Source organism: Haliotis rubra, unplaced genomic scaffold (genome assembly GCF_003918875.1).
Source record: "Haliotis rubra isolate DU_JTF1 unplaced genomic scaffold, ASM391887v1 Scf67, whole genome shotgun sequence".
Lineage (NCBI taxonomy): Eukaryota > Metazoa > Mollusca > Gastropoda > Lepetellida > Haliotidae > Haliotis > Haliotis rubra.
Window position 1 is genome coordinate 1,555,506 of NW_025767379.1, and position 17,768 is coordinate 1,573,273.

At 37.9% G+C, this 17,768-nt stretch overlaps 1 protein-coding gene across 1 annotated transcript in view; it reads right to left on the reverse strand.

Annotated features, from left to right (window-relative positions):
• LOC124257652 (collagen alpha-1(I) chain-like) overlaps nt 1-17,768 on the reverse strand; it is an 87,748-nt gene that overhangs the window by 27,044 nt on the left and 42,936 nt on the right. The window contains exons 9-26 of the mRNA XM_046691762.1: nt 17,427-17,495; nt 16,490-16,546; nt 15,588-15,641; nt 14,141-14,194; nt 13,713-13,766; nt 13,054-13,107; nt 9,776-9,829; nt 9,530-9,574; nt 7,736-7,789; nt 5,929-5,973; nt 3,649-3,702; nt 3,302-3,400; nt 2,906-2,950; nt 1,999-2,097; nt 1,170-1,277; nt 980-1,033; nt 781-834; nt 433-486 (exon numbers count right to left, since the gene is read on the reverse strand). Coding sequence (XP_046547718.1) covers nt 433-486; nt 781-834; nt 980-1,033; nt 1,170-1,277; nt 1,999-2,097; nt 2,906-2,950; nt 3,302-3,400; nt 3,649-3,702; nt 5,929-5,973; nt 7,736-7,789; nt 9,530-9,574; nt 9,776-9,829; nt 13,054-13,107; nt 13,713-13,766; nt 14,141-14,194; nt 15,588-15,641; nt 16,490-16,546; nt 17,427-17,495 — 1,107 coding nt within the window. The remainder of the gene's footprint in view (nt 1-432; nt 487-780; nt 835-979; nt 1,034-1,169; nt 1,278-1,998; nt 2,098-2,905; nt 2,951-3,301; nt 3,401-3,648; nt 3,703-5,928; nt 5,974-7,735; nt 7,790-9,529; nt 9,575-9,775; nt 9,830-13,053; nt 13,108-13,712; nt 13,767-14,140; nt 14,195-15,587; nt 15,642-16,489; nt 16,547-17,426; nt 17,496-17,768) is intronic.

Genomic DNA, 17,768 nt, shown 5'->3' on the forward strand with positions numbered 1-17,768 from the left:
ACAAGACAGGTGCCTCAGTAATTATAAATTCCATACTAAGCAACTCATATCAGCTTTTGTCAGGGTCAAAAGGTTATATGTTACAAATTCAAAGTAGCTAGCACAGTAACTCAAATAGGGTGAGTGAGTGAGCATGGTTTTACGCCGCTTTTCGCAATATTCCAGCAATATCACGGCGAGGGACACCAGAAATGGGCTTCACACATTGTACCCATGTGGGGAATTGAACCCACGTCTTCGCGTGATGAGCAAACGCTTTAACCACCAGGCTACCCCATCGCAAAACTCAAATAGGATACATATGGGACAATAGTGCAGGTTAAGATGCTAATGAAATCAGATAAGTCACAGTAACAAATTAAATGAGCAGCTCAATCAGATTTCATGTTATGAGGTATTCCAGTACATATGAAACTATGGGCGACAACTGACCAACTTCCCTCGAGCTCCTCTTCTTCCACGACGGCCATTCCTGCCACGTTCACCCTAAACACAAATATTGAAAAGAACATGTACATCAATTGATATAACAATTTCTTTAATTTTTGAATGATGATACACAGAAAAATGATGAATTGTTTAACACTTCAAATGCTGCATAAATTTGGATTTTGAAGAGCATATAATCAGTACCAGTAATCAAATAATGGTTTAACATCTATTTATCAGTTACAGTTAAACGCTGCAATATTACAAGATGCATCCAATCAACATTGGGTGTTGTTAATCAATAAGAAATAAATTCAGTATTACTATACAGATATGGAGTATATCACACACCTTCTCTCCTGGGGGTCCTGGGTAGCCAGGGAAACCGGGAATTCCAATCCTTCCCTGCAACATTATATCACTGAAGTATAATGCTAATCAAAATTAAGAAAATGGAATTAAAGAATTCATTTGTTTTTAAATTTGACACAATTATGATATAAAACTTTTGCCAGATATATCATAAAATGCCATAAAATCAATATCTTACCTTTTCTCCGGGCATTCCAACAGGGCCAACCTCACCAGGTGGACCAGAATCTCCCTGAAAAAAAACAAACCACCGATTTAAAAATAAAAAAATATACTTATGACATGGTAGTATTTCTTATATTATACTTTAATAGAAAATATTTATTGGTATATGGGTATATATCTGTACACATAAATGTTATATTTACCTTCATGCCATCAACACCCTCGATACCAATAGGTCCACGGATACCGACATTGCCTCTGTCGCCCTTGTTGCCCATGTCGCCTTTCATTCCATCCAGACCAGGAGTTCCCTGAACAGGAAGTACACATTTACTCATCAACAAGATTGTCATATTGCACATACTGCCATGTAAGTGGGAAAGGAGAAATTGCTATTATATGAGGGTTTATGGATAAGTTCCAAGCCTCACATAGAAGGAATTTCACAACAGAAAAATTGTTTGCTGTAAAAAGACCATGATGTTTTTGTTTGCTTGTGTGCTTGTAGTTTAACACCACACTCAGCAATATTCCAGCTATATAACAGCAGTCTGTAAATACTTTAGTCCGGACCAGACAATCCAGTGATCAACAGCATGAGCATCGATCTACACAATTGTGATATGATCACATGTGTCAACCAAGTCAGCGAGCCTGACCACCTGATCCTGTTAGTTACCTCTTACAAGCATGGGTTGCTGAAGACCAAGTCTATCCCGGATCTTCACAGGTGGCAATGATATCATAAGAGCATGTCCAAACACTTGAGTCAATTGAACAAACTTTTCCAGTCAATAAAATAGGCAGGGGACTGTTATCAGGGGACATCTTGGGAAGCTCGCAGTGATCAGGTATTAGTGGACTGGTGTCAGCTTTCTGTATGAGTCTCTGAGGCAATCAGTCCTTCTACAACTATAGGCTCTCATGGTACAATTCTGTCCATATGTGATGCATATTGAACACTGATGATACCAGCTCACAATGTACGAACACATCTGACTGGTCATTACATAAACACTGCGTGTGTCCTACCTTGGGTCCAGTGTCGCCAATAGGTCCTCGGGGACCAGAGTCTCCCTTTACTCCTCGGGGTCCAGGATAGCCAATGACACCCATTGGTCCTCGTGAACCCTGAAACAACATTGCTCTAGATGATCACGAAGGATTTATCTTTCAGGTCCCCCTTCGGTGAAGAAGAAAACGAGGAAATATAAGAGGAAGAATAAAAGGAGGAATAATAATAGAATGCAGAAGAATAAGAGGATGAAGATGAATAAGAAGAAAAAAAAGAAGAATAGGAAACAGAGGAGGAGGAGGAGGGGAGGAAGAAGAGGATATATAGCACCAGTTCCGGATATGCTGCTCACAGGCACTTTACACTATTAATATCTCAGTCAATAAATCAGTGTGCACTTGATTTATATTTTAGCTTTTTGGGAGTATAAACCACAAGCTGCCTGTGAAGAATTAGTGGTTTAGTCACTTTACCTTCTCATCCTACATTTCCAAACAATACAGTGTGCGAAATAGTTTCCAAATTTTGAAAGACAGTCGGACTAGCTTTGCCTGAAAGTTACTAGCCCACAAAATAATTCACAAGTCCGAAATTTGAATGTAGACACAGGTTTCATCATTAAGTGGTTAGTATGATGAACATTTTTATCAGGCCATAATCTTGCATGATTTAAAAGTGTATTATAACTTAACATGTCAGAGAGAGTGATATATTTACAAAATGACCCCATTGAAAATTCACTAGCCAGTCACTGTGGAGATTTATTGGCCCGACTGAACTTTTACTGGCCACAGGCTAGCGGGCCAGTGGTTATTTCGCACACTGGTACCATATGGTATTTTAATGGCTACTTCTTCCAGTTTCCATCTTATATTGTCAAGATTAGCATCAAGTAGTATCTAAGGTACTTAGACTGATACTTACAGCATCTCCCTTAGGTCCTGATTCGCCATTATCACCGTTCATGCCCTAAAAGTAACAACAGACAACTTGTTGACAATAGGGCTGGTTATCGTTATACATCATAGAGATCGATAATCGTTAACTAAACATAGATTGATTATACACAAATATTGGAGACGTAACTTTGAGGAAAAATGACGCGACTGTACACTCTTGTAACAACTAACACCAAGTCAATATGTACTTTAAAGCAGTTCTTCGAATGAACTTCAATTTTGATGCAACAAAAAGATGATCGTTTTAAAAGAAACTGCTTTTAAATGTCTCATATACCTAATATTTAAAGACAATTACATATTATGACCATACTCAATAAGCAAATGAATCTGGCAAAGTCAGAATATATAACATCATTACCGGTGGTCCCATGGCGCCAGACAGACCAGGGAGTCCAGGCTTTCCAGTGGCGCCCATGATGCCTGAAGGACCCTGTTGTCCAGGTTGACCTGGTGGACCCTGAAGGAGAAAGAGAAGCAGCTGACAACATGTATATAGTTCATTCTTTGTTTGGGGTAAAGAAAAGTGGTACTTGCAGATAGTTATCCAACCATCTAAGGATATATGTATACTGATCATTCTTTGACAGAGGAAACAGAGAAAGCTGTATTGTGTTCAGCTGTTAGTACAATAGATATACACTACACTATCATCTAACCCCTCACAGGAAGAACACTACACAAACATCCGCTACAAGATGCACTCACAGTTGGTCCTGATGATCCGGAGTTGCCAGGGGCTCCTGGGGCTCCAAAAGGTCCCTGAAACACAGATATATTACAATATATTACACAGCAAGTACAAATACAGCAAACTCTGGCACAGAAACACAAATCATGTTTGGAGTAAATTCACACTGTAGCAGGTGACATCCAATATGTGATAATAGGTTGTTTCAACATACAGAAGCACTATTATACATAGGGATGGACAATATTAAATCCAGACAAACCCTGATTGTCTGATGAAGCAACATGTCCTCCTCTTGCAAAACTGAGACAGCACCAGAATTATTGCTATCAGCACCTCTACCATCCCACAAAGGATTTTCTGGCAGTATTGATCATGTTAAGTGAGAGAGTTAGGAGTGAATGAGTATGGTTCTTTGCCAATTTTTGGAATATTCCAGAAAAATTATCATTGTGGGAACACCAAAAATGGGCTTCACACATTGTACCCATTTGGGGAATCGAAGCTGGGTCTTCAGCGTGCTGCTTTAACCATTAGGTTACCCCACCGCCCCGAGAGAGTTAGAAGGTAAACATATTGTGCTTCTGAAGTAGAATTTGGTTACCTGTAGATATCACTGTGCCAAATTGAATGTTGAACCAAAACTAGTGTTGGGAATTGGTTAAAATCTTATAATTGATGATTGGTCCATTAAAACCGATCAATCATCGAAAATAATTGGTTAGCATCATTTATCAAATGTTCCTGATGTCTTTGTTAATGCACACACACAAAATAAAGAAAAAACATGTAGTAATTTGGGGTTTTCCAAATTGCACAAAATCCATTTGCATATTTCGCACATTTAAAGGAAGATTAGTACGTTAGGAACACAGATTTCCTGGATTTTTTTAGATAAATTCAATCATGACTTGGAATGAGCTTGAAGTGCCTATGAAATGTTAATTTAATGACACAGACAAAACCAACCTTGTGAAAAATGTTGTTGATGCAAACAAGTGTTCCAAGATTGATTGCGTTCGATTATGAGAAAACATGTTCGACATTTCGTTTAGTCACTGCGACCAATCTTCGATTATTTCAATTAATCGGAGCACCACTAACCAAAACAGGCAGTATTTGGCTTTAAATTTTAAACTTACTGTTGCTAAGTAACAAGTGAGCGAGTTCTACATTAAAGATTGTTTATGGCTATTTTACCAGAGTAAAAGTAGCGTGAACTCTTTTGTGTTGGCAAATGTATTCATTAAGGATGCTGTGTTTAAGATTGTTTCAGTTTTTTAGATGGATTGTCTATCTGAATTCAGGAAAACCAGTGTAAGCCGATTATCAAAGTATGACACTGTATATACTCAAACATTTTTGCTTAATATGTTTTTATACTTTACAAGCTCACACATAATTCAGACACTAGTGGTGAGAAGCATACGTACATCATAAATAACATTCAGACTGCACCCTACAAAAAGTGAAATAAATTACTATGATGTCACATCACGCATTGTGATGTCTTGATCTGATATAGAAGGATGCCAATTTCAAGAATACTGCTGTCCCTAAAACGTCAGATATGATCCCTCGTTTGTGTCTTTCATGTGGCATGTTGTTAGGGATGGGCAGTTCAGTGAGACAAATTGACACCAGAAGCTGATAAAGTGCATGTTTTAAATCAATTCAAACTATTTGTTCACTCTTCCAGTTGTAGTAGGTTCCTTTCATCTAATAATTTATTTGTTGCCTCATTTGCACAACACTTCAATTATGTTCCTCAGACAGAGTATTTTATTGAAAGTATCAGAAGTGTAATGTGGTCTAAAAGAAAAGTGTGCTTTTTTATATAATTATTGAATTGAAAATCAAAGCCCTGCTATCAATTTTCAACGTATCAATAATCGATGAATAACATAAGTTGTATCATTGTGATGCGGGGTATACAGGGTTTTATGTCTCCCGTGTTAGGTTTTATCCACCTAACGATAAAACCTAACAAGGGACGAATACAAACTTGTATATTCCGAATCATAATGTAGAATTTATCTTACCAAATGTTTAAATCTCTTATTATATAAATATAACATCAAAACAAACTGAATTTCAATCATATATTTTACTGACTAGTCGATCCAAACCGTAGATGCATGCTTTTACAACGGGGCGGGGTATATATGTTTTATTTTCCCTCGCAAAGATTCATACCCCGCTTGGGTGGTGCTGTACACCAGGCATACATGGTATTTGTTCAAGATCAGGTGAACCAATCAGAGTTGGACATTCTTACATGAAGGATGATAACTTACCCTGTCTCCCTTGAATCCCATTGAGCCCTCTGATCCTGGCATACCCTTGAACAAAGGATACAGACATATAAACCACACAGAAGGTTAATGTTGGAAGCAAGAGGTAATTCATGGCAGCATTATCAATATAATCTTACAGACCATGAAATACACCTCTATCAGAACAACTGTAACTTTGAACCAACACGAACATGCACATTCATTCTCTTGTAATGCCCTGACTCACATGAAACATACAGTAACGAGCAGACAAAATGCGACTTTTCACAGACGTAGTTTCAAAATTTATTTACTGATAAATTCAGTTATATTTTTTCATACATCCACTCTGGATACTGAAGTTTACATTTATGCAAGTCAATAGTCTCATGCTGTCAATCAAATTGTCTATGTAGTCCTGGGGTAGGCCTACCCATATTTGACTGATGTGATTAGACTACTCAACGACACTCTTCAGTTCCAACTTTTCTAATTTGTCCTTCATAATCTGCCACACATTTTCAATTGGGTTTAGGTCTGGTGATGCCGCTGGAAATTTCTGTAAGGTCACGTGACTCGTTTCAAACCAGTTACAGGTGTGTCTTGACTTGTGTACAGGTGCATTGTCCTGTAAAAGTTTGAAAGATATTCCACTCTGTCCTATATGGGATTCCACATTGCCTTCTTGTATAAGTTAGCAGTACTTGCGTGAATCCATCCTTCCTGTAATAGTTAGCAGCAGCGTTACCCCGAGTTTGCCTATACCACCCCAAACCATGACACTGGGTGAGAACTTCGGAACCATTTTGCAGCAACGTCCACCTCTTGACCACCTCTTTCTTGTGATCCTATAAAACTGAAACTTTGATTCGTCTGTAAAAATCACATGTGAAAAGTCTGTACCCTACATTTCCCTGCACCACTCAAGCCTTTTCTCCATATGTGCTGTTGTCATCAATGGAACTTCCTCGGCACTCGCTTGACATATCCAGATTGCTTTAAAGATCTTCTGATTGTCCATTCTGATACCTTAGGGGCTCCTTGACTTGACACCTTCACGGCAAGCTGTTTTGCAGACCAGTTTGGGTACGCCTCCGTGAGACGCGTTATACGTCGTCTGTCATTTGCCCCAAGAGTAGCACGATGTCCCAATCCAGCCTGTCGCTCTGTCCCTAACCCTGCGTCAAATTTCTTCAAATTTCGGTAAACAGAGGCCCGATGCAGTCCCGTCAGTTTCACAAGTCTAGTTACGGATATAATACCTGCTTCATAATATGCCAAGAGTCGATTTCTGTTGTTTTGTAACGTCATGGCAAGCTTCAGTATCGTCTGCTAGCAACGAGGTCACGTGATCAAGCCATCCCTGAACCCAAGGGAGATAATTCCATACCAATGAGACAAGCTACTGGCGGCTAGAAACAATGAATTTCGGCTTTTTTTATAGTAAAATCGAGTCTACAGAATAAAGTTTTTTGTTGCATTTTTTCTGCTCGTTACTTTACCTTTAATTCTCTTGTAATGCCCAATATGAATGTATAACACAAAATGTCACTGAAAACAACACTGACCAGTTTTGTTTATACATTTAGTTTGAATTATTACACATGAATAGAAAACCTCATAAAATTTTATAGGTAAAAGTATGGTTAATATATTTCTATGTCCATCCATCCATCCTCCATCTATCCGTCCTCTCACCCACACATCCATTCATCCACCCATCATCCATCCATCCATCTTACTTTTTGCAGTAAATCAGAACGTTCATATTTAAACATAAGACATGAAAGCTTATATCTGTGTTCAAAATGAGGCATGAGGTACTTACAGGTGGACCCACGGGTCCTGGACGGCCTCTTGGTCCCATGAATCCACGTGGACCCTGAAACAGATAAAGACATTGCCACTTCCATAGACAGCAGACAAACCTAAACTATGGTACACTTTACACAGGGCTACAGATAAGGGGCGTGCAGGCGTAATGTACTCCTCAAAATCAATTAAGTATGACATAATCTAAGATTTCAAGCGTATCGTGTATGCACATAAACACCTTTGTACGTCTAATATTTAATTTCCGTGCGTATTGTGTAAATGGAAATCTATTTCGGATAAATACTTGTCAAGTTTCTTTTGCGAAACACGATTTGACACATGAGGAAACCCCGACAGTAGGAATCCCTTGCGTTACCATGCAACGATATGCGTCACTATTTTTCGATTGGCTAAAAACTACACTGTTCCTATTTATATCCAGTCGGACCTGACATTTCGCATCACACGGTCGCTCAGTTATTTCTCACACGTTTTCAAATTCAAATACATGGTTGGAAATAGTGATCGATGAATCGTCCAGACAAACCACATCACCAACTCGCTTCACACAAAAACATGTCAGTACTCCTTCAAAATTCTCAGTACACCTCCACTTGCAATATGATGTGTAAGTACACTCACACCCCCAAAAGTTATCTGGAGCCCTGTTACACAATCATTATTACTGGCAAACAAGGATAAGTTGACCACCAACCTGACAAATGACCCGTATTAGCATGTATGAGTGCCGCCCACTGGTGCTTGCCATTGTCAGCAAAGGGGCCTCAGGTTGCCCGCGATCAAGTGTAGTGCTACACCGACCACGTGAGAGTCTTATGCAGCTACACACTGAATCAATTTCATCGTTATGCACTGCACGTGCACTAGCCTACATCTGCTCTACCTTTCACAAACCAAATGGGTTTGCTCATTGCTGTGCACCGCCTACTCGTAAACGCGTTCTCTGTGCCGGTCCAACTTATCCTTGTGTGCCAGTAAGTGACTTCCCTTGTCACTGAATCAATTCCAGTACTAGTGTTGATGTGGTAGCATCAAGAAGTGAAAACAGCTGGCTCTAAACATTTGTCATACATGACCAGAAATGACCCATAACACTGTTGACCACATTCTAGTATATGTTACATCCGTGGGACACCCGATACACATTGTATTACATTCTTCATGAGTAACTAAAGTTCCTATGATTAAAGTACTTACTAAATCTTACTGTACAGTAAGCCACACCATTTCATTACTTTACTGACCGCTGCCATATAGTTGGAATATTGCTATGTGTGGCGTTAAGCATGCAGCCAATCAACACTTTACTGAAGCCTCATTCATTAAGGACCCTTGAAATCAATAATTAGGACCCTTGGGTTTGTAGGTCTAGATAAAACCCAGAGCTAAATAATAAACTTTGGATCTTTTGAAATAGTGAGTGAGTTTGGTTTTACGCCGCTTTTAGCAATATTCCAGCAATATCACGGCGGGGGACACCAGATATGGGCTTTAAACTCATTGTACCCACGTGGGGAATTGAACCCGGGTTTTTGGCGTATCAAGCGAACACTTTAACCACTAGATTACCCCACCACTCACTCTTTAGGAATAATTACAATAATATGTGTATGGTCCATTAGCGGAACAAATAATGAATTAAATTCGGCTGGCGTTATTAAAGTAATACAATATGTAAGCTCATAAACTACTCTAGCAAAATGCATTTCAACCTGTTTATGACTTTCTTAACATTTAATATGGAATTTTTTCATTACCATTTCCTGGTTTAAGAGAAAACACTCACCAAATCTCCCTGTGCTCCAACCAGTCCTGGCTCACCAGGATCTCCCTAGAAGGCAAACACAGAAGTTATACTCAGCCAATGATTCATACCAACCATATAAAATCATATCTTTCTAAATAGCTTTTATGTTTAGTAGAAGTTTAACACATGGTTGTATGACATACTTTTATTCCACACACTGATGTTGAATATCATTCACATACAAGGATGGAGCTGGACTAGCTGTTAAATGTCTGTATCACTTACCCGGTCGCCATCACTGCCCATTGGTCCAATCTCTCCTGAATTACCGGGAATACCCTGTAGTACAAACACAGTATTGAGCCATACACAGAGGATAGGAGTGAAAGCAATGACGTGGCATGTGCTAACTAGTTACTGTTCCATGTGATAACATGTAGTACATCTATATGATAATCATCAATAGTTCCATTTGATCCTATGTTAGCTCCTGATAATCAGTAACTGGTCCATGTAATATGATTTAATACATCTATATGAAACCAGTAATTGCTCAATGTGATAACAAGTAATGTTTCTAACTGACAACCAATAATAGTTCCATGTGTTAATTTGATGTTTTCATATGAAATCCAGTAATTGTTTAAAGGTCACATAAACCCTAGGGGTACAAATACATAAATCACTAACTGGCATCGTATAAATGAAACCCCGCCATTAAAACTACTCATTTCGACCTTTAATTGACTTAAATCGACCTTTTGACAACAGTGCACAATTCTCACCACGAACTAAATTTCAACCAATCAGAGCGTCGCTTCTGTGACGCCATATGAGGAATAGCTTTGAGAGCCGATGCAGAATTCATCTACATTTTAGGGGTAAATTATCGTGTTTACAGGCTTGTATAAACCTGAAAATCGCGGACAATTGTTGTGGAAAATGAAAGCTATATGTTCTCACAATCTACTGTCATTTAATTTTGTCTCCTGCTTTGCCTAGTTTCCGAAGTTACAACTTGTTTTCATAGACGATTCTGTCAAAATCGATTGGTGTCGTAGGGCCCTATTTGTATAATGACTGATCCAAATTGATCCCATTTCTGTGTTGTTTTACCTCGATATTTAATCATGTCATGTAAAAATCTGTTTGTATTCTCAAAACAGTGTCGGCCCATAAGTTTTCACATGCAATACAGCAATTAATACTCCCTCGTTGTAACCCGTGTTAGGTGGTATAAACCTACACATGTTATTTGTCATCATTCACTTGATGGTCAGTTAATGAATTTATAACAGGTATAATTAGTGGTAACACACTTAGATTACCTCGACAAAGGTTCCCATTTGGCATTTCTTGTGTCTGGAGTAAATATTCAACATTATAAACATCGATCAAAGGATTAACCGATAACACGCTGATTGATTAATTACTTTTATCTTACACAGCGGAATTGTCAAAAGGTAGTGTTTATGTATGTAGATTTACTAATCTATACTGAATACACTCTGTCGTGGTCGGTGTTCAAGCGTGAAAACAACGCCCTTCTTTCAAAGGATTAACCGCAATACATTGATTGATTGCCCATTATTGGCTAACTAAATTACTGTTTTTAAAGAAAGGCGGACATTATGCAATTAGTTGCCAGGTGTGCTATCTTGGGTGACCAATGAGACTATACACCAATACCTGAAAAGATTTATCACTTTTTCAGATATTAAACTGTTAAAAGACACATCATTTGGAACAGTTTTGTGGATATTGATGGATACATTCCTAACAAGGTAATGGCCTGATATTGTTCCTATAACTTTAATCTGTTTTAATTTTAATATTTGCATTTTGTTTTTATTCATTTGTCGTAGCATTCAACAGAATCATTGTTTTCGCCAAGGAAGTGTAATGAGACAGACAACATGCACTAGGTGTGTGTGTGCTAATTATGATTCACATTGGCAAACTATAAAATGTCTAGATATTACAGTTCTGTTATAAATTCACTATAAGTATCAGCAGATCGCCTGCTTTTTATTTAGTTTCAAAATGCATACAAGTGTGATAATAAACTAATTAGGATTATAAGACCAAATATAAAGACGCACATTGACTAGTATCTACATACTGGTGAGTGGACATTAACCATGGAATGTAGCAAGAAATTTATCGCTAGTATTGTGACTTCGATTTCCACCTCGCCTCGCGGAAGAAATCGCTATGTTATAAGTTGTGTCATGCAAAACCGCTTTGGTTATGATTCCAATACATATTTAACAACGAGTAGAAAGTAGTCTTGATTTTCTAACTTGATGAAAACAAACTATAATCTCATTAATTCTAACAGATTTTTTTATTTTTAAAATGATGGCATACTCTGTCGGGAACATCCGCCAGTCTGAGGATAAATGGTATTTAGGTTTGTTTTCACCGAAGTTACAAAATCAAAACTACTTTCTACTGGTAGTAAAATATGTATTTTATTGATGGCCAATAGGATTTTGCATGACATAGCGTGATATCATAACAATTTCTCTCGCGGCAGCTTAGGTGGGTGTCAATATAATACTACTTACAATATTATTGTTACTTCACCACAACCTCACTTCCGAGGAAGAAATCGCTATGTTACAAGTTGTGTCATAGAAAATCTTTATGGTCATCAATCATATGCATATTTTACTACAACTAGTAAGTAGTTTTGATTCTTTAACTTCCGCGGAAGCCGCATCTGAACACAAGTAAGATATCGCTTCAGGCTTCCACAACGCCGCCGCGACTCACAAACATAACCCATTTAGCACCTAACTGCGGGTCCTGTGGAAATCTGTGCATGGGGACACCATCGCCTCACCCCCTAGGAGCAATTGACGACAAAGCAACGATTCGGCATGTCGCCGTTGATGTCGAGAAATCATCAAAATGATGAGCTGCATACACATTTTCTATACAACTAACTGAAAATCGCTCCTCATATGACGCCACTGCAGTGCTCTGGCGACAGAGTTACGTGAACCTGTCTGTGGTTTCGCTATGGCTTAGAGGGAAGCAGGCTTAATTTTTGGCCACTTTTAATCGCCGGTATTAATTAACCACAAGTTTTTAAAGAATAAATTTGGTGTTCCGCATAAGACTAACCACAAATCTTTCATATGTAATGGTTAAAAGAGTAACAAAACAAAGTTTAGTGGTTCTTTAACATGTGATGAGAAGCAAATGGTCCACTTGATGACCATTTCAATGTTTCCCCTTGACCAGTAATTGTTGGATATGACAATTACCAAGCATTAACATCAAATGACATAATAGAGCCAATGTGTGGAACAGAAGATTAACACATCACAAAAACATCATGTCACACCAGTGAAACCTGTTTAGAGTTACTCTCCCTTGCAATGACGAGTGAACACTATAAGCACAAGGCTACCCTGCCGCCCCGCCATGGGCAGAAGCATGAGAGAATCAGAGTATTGTTCTTCTTCAGTAATGGCCCAATGATGTAAGAATGTGAACAATGGCAGTTTGTTGTGAAGCTGTGTTTTAGGAGCGTCCTGATCATGTCTACTCACACGATGTCCCTTCTCTCCAGGCATACCGGGTATTCCTGGGAAGCCAGTCAAACCCTGAAGAAAACAAAAGTACACTTATAAATATTTTAGTAGCAATAAACACAATGATATTTCTCTCTGAGTTTGCAGTTCACATACTTTTGGCATTCTTGCTACAATCATATCTTACTCCACTGATGCAATAATGAAACATATTTATTACACTGTATTCAATTCATACTTTCTAACATGATTGATGTTTATATTCCATATATCAATGCTATAACTCTCCATATCTACCTTGTATCAATGTCTCATCCAAATCTAGTGATTATCCACATTTCCTTAACTTCATAACTCCCCTAATTAACTCATCTGAACTCAAACCTTCCAACATTCCAAGACATTTATTAAATACCATACCTAGTTATATAGGTACATAGGCACATAACAGTTAACAAGCATTAGTCAGCTAACCTCATACCTCCATTCCATACATGTATCATATACCTAGTTACATATGAATGTAACCATTATCTGTACCTACTCCAGTGTATATCCTTTTGTCTCTGTTCAATCCCTAATTTCCATCATTCCCAAATCTTTTATGAACTATTCCCTCCATACTATATATCTGTTATACACCTAGTGTCATATCAACATATCATGTGTATATCTACCTTATCTCCTGGTGGTCCCATCATGCCTCTCTCGCCATCACGACCAGGTTTGCCCTGCAACATTAGTCCATTGGCAGGAATTATATGCATTGTTTTATCTACTACATCTTGTACTAAATGCAGTAGGGGTGCATTGAAAAAGACAAAACAATAACACAAATAACTTTTGTCACACTACAATGATTTATTTAGTGATTTGTGACACTACAGTGATATACCGGTATACAAAAATATTTGGGCAAACTATTCAGCCCAAAATCAGAAGTACTGTCCCTTAAAAATTCCAAACTTGAATAAAAAATGTGTGAAGTGATGTTATTGTAGGAAAATGTAATCTTATAGCTGTGCAGAAGTGAAATTTGATAGAATTTGTAGTTTATTTCTTGGAGAAATGTTTGCAACAAAAATGGAACAAGATTTGTACTGACCCTCTTTCCCTGAGGTCCTGGAACACCTGGCATACCGTGAGATCCAACTGGACCCTGTCAGGGAAATAAAAACATACATCAATCTCCAACAACATTTCCATACATGTCTCTCTCCATCTCTCCATATTGCTTCTCCATCTTTCCATATTTACCAGTGGTGGCTACTTGTATTTCAGACATCCCATCTACTGAGTCTGCTAATATAATCAACAAATTTAAAAATTCAAACTTAATGAATAAATGAAAAGTTGATTAATATGGTGATAACCCCATGACTAGTAAACAATTGTTCGAAAGTATCTTTTAAATTATTCTCAACACACCTGAACAGCTAATGGTGGTGGTGTTCTGAGCTTCAACTGGCTGGCTGACCAGTCAGGGCCTATCTGAGCCAGTTATTAAGTTTGTTGTGGCTACTAGATAGGCTATTTGGCTCAAGATAACCTACGGTCACCTGTACATAAGCCAATATGATTATTTTGGTCCTCAAAATTCGGCTTATCTACAGTATATACAGACTGGTTATTTTGGTCCTCAAATTCGGCTTATCTACGGTAATATACAGACTGATTATTTTGGTCCTCAAAATATCGGCTTATCTATAGTAATATACAGACTGATTATTTTGGTCATCAAAATATCGGCTTATCTATAGTAATATACAGACTGATTATTTTGGTCATCAACATTCGGCTTATCTACAGTAATATACAGACTGATTATTTTGGTCCTCAAAATTCGGCTTATCTATGGTAATATACAGACTGGTTATTTTGGTCCTCAAAATTCAGCTTATCTACAGTAATATACAGACTGGTTATTGTGGTCCTCAAAATTTGGCTTATCTACGGTAATATACAGACTGATTATTTTGGTCCTCAAAATTCGGCTTATCTATAGTAATATACAGACTGATTATTTTGGTCCTCAAAATTCGGCTTATCTACGGTAATATACAGACTGATTATTTAGGCCCTCAAAATTCGGCTTATCTACGGTAATATACAGACTGATTATTTTGGTCCTCAAAATTCGGCTTATCTACGGTAATATACAGACTGGTTATTTTGGTCCTCAAAATTCGGCTTATCTACAGTAATATACAGACTGATTATTTTGGTCCTCAAAATTCGGCTTATCTACGGTAATATACAGACTGGTTATTGTGGTCCTCAAAATTCGGCTTATCTACGGTAATATACAGACTGATTATTTTGGTCCTCAAAATTCGGCTTATCTACGGTAATATACAGACTGATTATTTTGGTCCTCAAAATTCGGCTTATCTACGATAATATACAGACTGATTATTTAGGCCCTCAAAATTCGGCTTATCTACGGTAATATACAGACTGATTATTTAGGTCCTAAAAATTCAGCTTATCTACAGTAATATACAGTATATGAATCACTCTGGAGTCCTTCTTCTAGGGCTCCTCAGTCTCACCTGTTCTCCAGGGTTGCCAGGATCTCCCTTCTCTCCCTCCATACCAGGGGGACCCTGCAAATACACAGCACAGAGTCATGCTCAAGAAGGCAGCATAACACATTGCCACAATCAATGTCTAAAGCTATTAATGGTGTTTGGAATCAACAGTGTTTCCATGAACTTGTGTAAATCAATGTTTCAAGTAAAGCCTTTAAACTGATTCACATAAAAGTGAGAATTTATTGATGTGAACTTCTTTATTATGAGGAACAATAATAAAGAAATGACATCAATAAATCCTCACCTTATAATGCTTCACGTTGATAACTACACAAAGGTATCAATGCTTCAATAAGTGTTACCATGAATGCATAAATGCTTCAAGTAGTGTCACCATGAACACATAAATGTTCAAGTAGTGTCACCATGAACACATAAATGCTTCAAGTAGTGTCACCATGAGCACATAAACGCTTCAAGTAGTGTCACCATGAACACATAAATGTTCAAGTAGTGTCACCATGAACACATAAATGCTTCAAGTAGTGTCACCATGAACATATAAATGCTTCAAGTAGTGTCACCATGAACACATAAATGTTCAAGTAGTGTCACCATGAACACATAAATGCTTCAAGTAGTGTCACCATGAACACATAAATGCTTCAAGTAGTGTCACCATGAACACATAAATGCTTCAAGTAGTGTCACCATGAACACATAAATGTTCAAGTAGTGTCACCATGAGCACATAAACGCTTCAAGTAGTGTCACCATGAATATATAAATGCTTCAAGTAGTGTCACCATGAACACATAAATGCTTCAAGTAGTGTCACCATGAATACATAAATGACTACACGGTGGTGTCAAGACTTGTGCTACCACTAACATATTCAGGTGGAAGTTTCAAGCACTAACCGCACGTCCAGTGAGACCGCTCATACCCTGTGGTCCAGCAGCTCCCCTCATGGCCAGCTGAAGAGGAAACAAACATGTTCAACAAACGTATCATCATTGTAAGTCTTGAAGTCTTTCAAATTTGCTAAGGGACCAACCATGTACTACTCTGGCACGGGGATAACTTGGGGACAAGAATTTTGTCTGAGACACAAAATACTTTCAGTTTTCATGCATCACTTCCAAATAATAAGTGTTTAGGGAAGCGCCCAAACCGTTTCCTTTTTAACATTTAGCATGTACTGTTAAACTCGTAACCTTGTCAAGTCACTCACTCACATGATCAGGTGCTAAGGTGAAACTGTGAACTGCCGAAATAAAAGAGACAAATACCTATCCACATCCATAAGAAATCTCTTCCGACTATTTCATGAACATATATTTGTGTGTGTGTGTGTTTTATGCCTCACTCTGCAATATTACAACTGACTGATAGCGGTCTGTACATAACAAAGTCAGGACCAGTCCAGCAATTGGCATATAAGATACCATGACCGAGCATGTGTTTATGAATCACTATCAAATAGTGATGATACAAGGTTTGTGCTAAATGGTGAACACATCCTGCCCCACCGATGACACCCATCATGAACGTGCAAATGCTAGTCAGTTGTTCACCTAAACACATTTGGGAACGTATGGTAAAAGTCAAAATAAGGAATTAAAAAATAAGATTGTATGATGCTTCTTGAAATCTTGGTACAAACACCATGCTCGATCGTACCTAAATAAATAGTGAATGTTTGAATATTGTTTGACATGAGAGGAAAGTTGAAATCATCCCTTTTGTCATACAGCCTTGCAATGTCACTAACTTAACAAAATTACTGCAGTAGACGTTTGTCAAAATTTGTCAAATATTATCTGATGTATTGTCAAAACCAGCTAATGAACTCACCATATGTTGGGCAAGCATGGTCCTGAATGCTTGAGCTTGGTCCCCTCCTGCTTTCTGATCATACTGCATCTACAACACAATATACAACAAAATGTACTCATAGACACGACAATGTACAACAACCTACAACACAATGTACAACAAAATGTACTCATAGACACCACAATGTACAACCTATAACACAATGTACAACAAAATGTACTCATACACAACACAATGTACAACAACCTTTAACATTTTCTTTTGAGTAACCAAATAAATTGTACTCACCTCACGCAAACTGAATTGGGTATTTTGCCATTTTCCATTAATTGTAAATATATAATCAAGTTTAAATGTTAC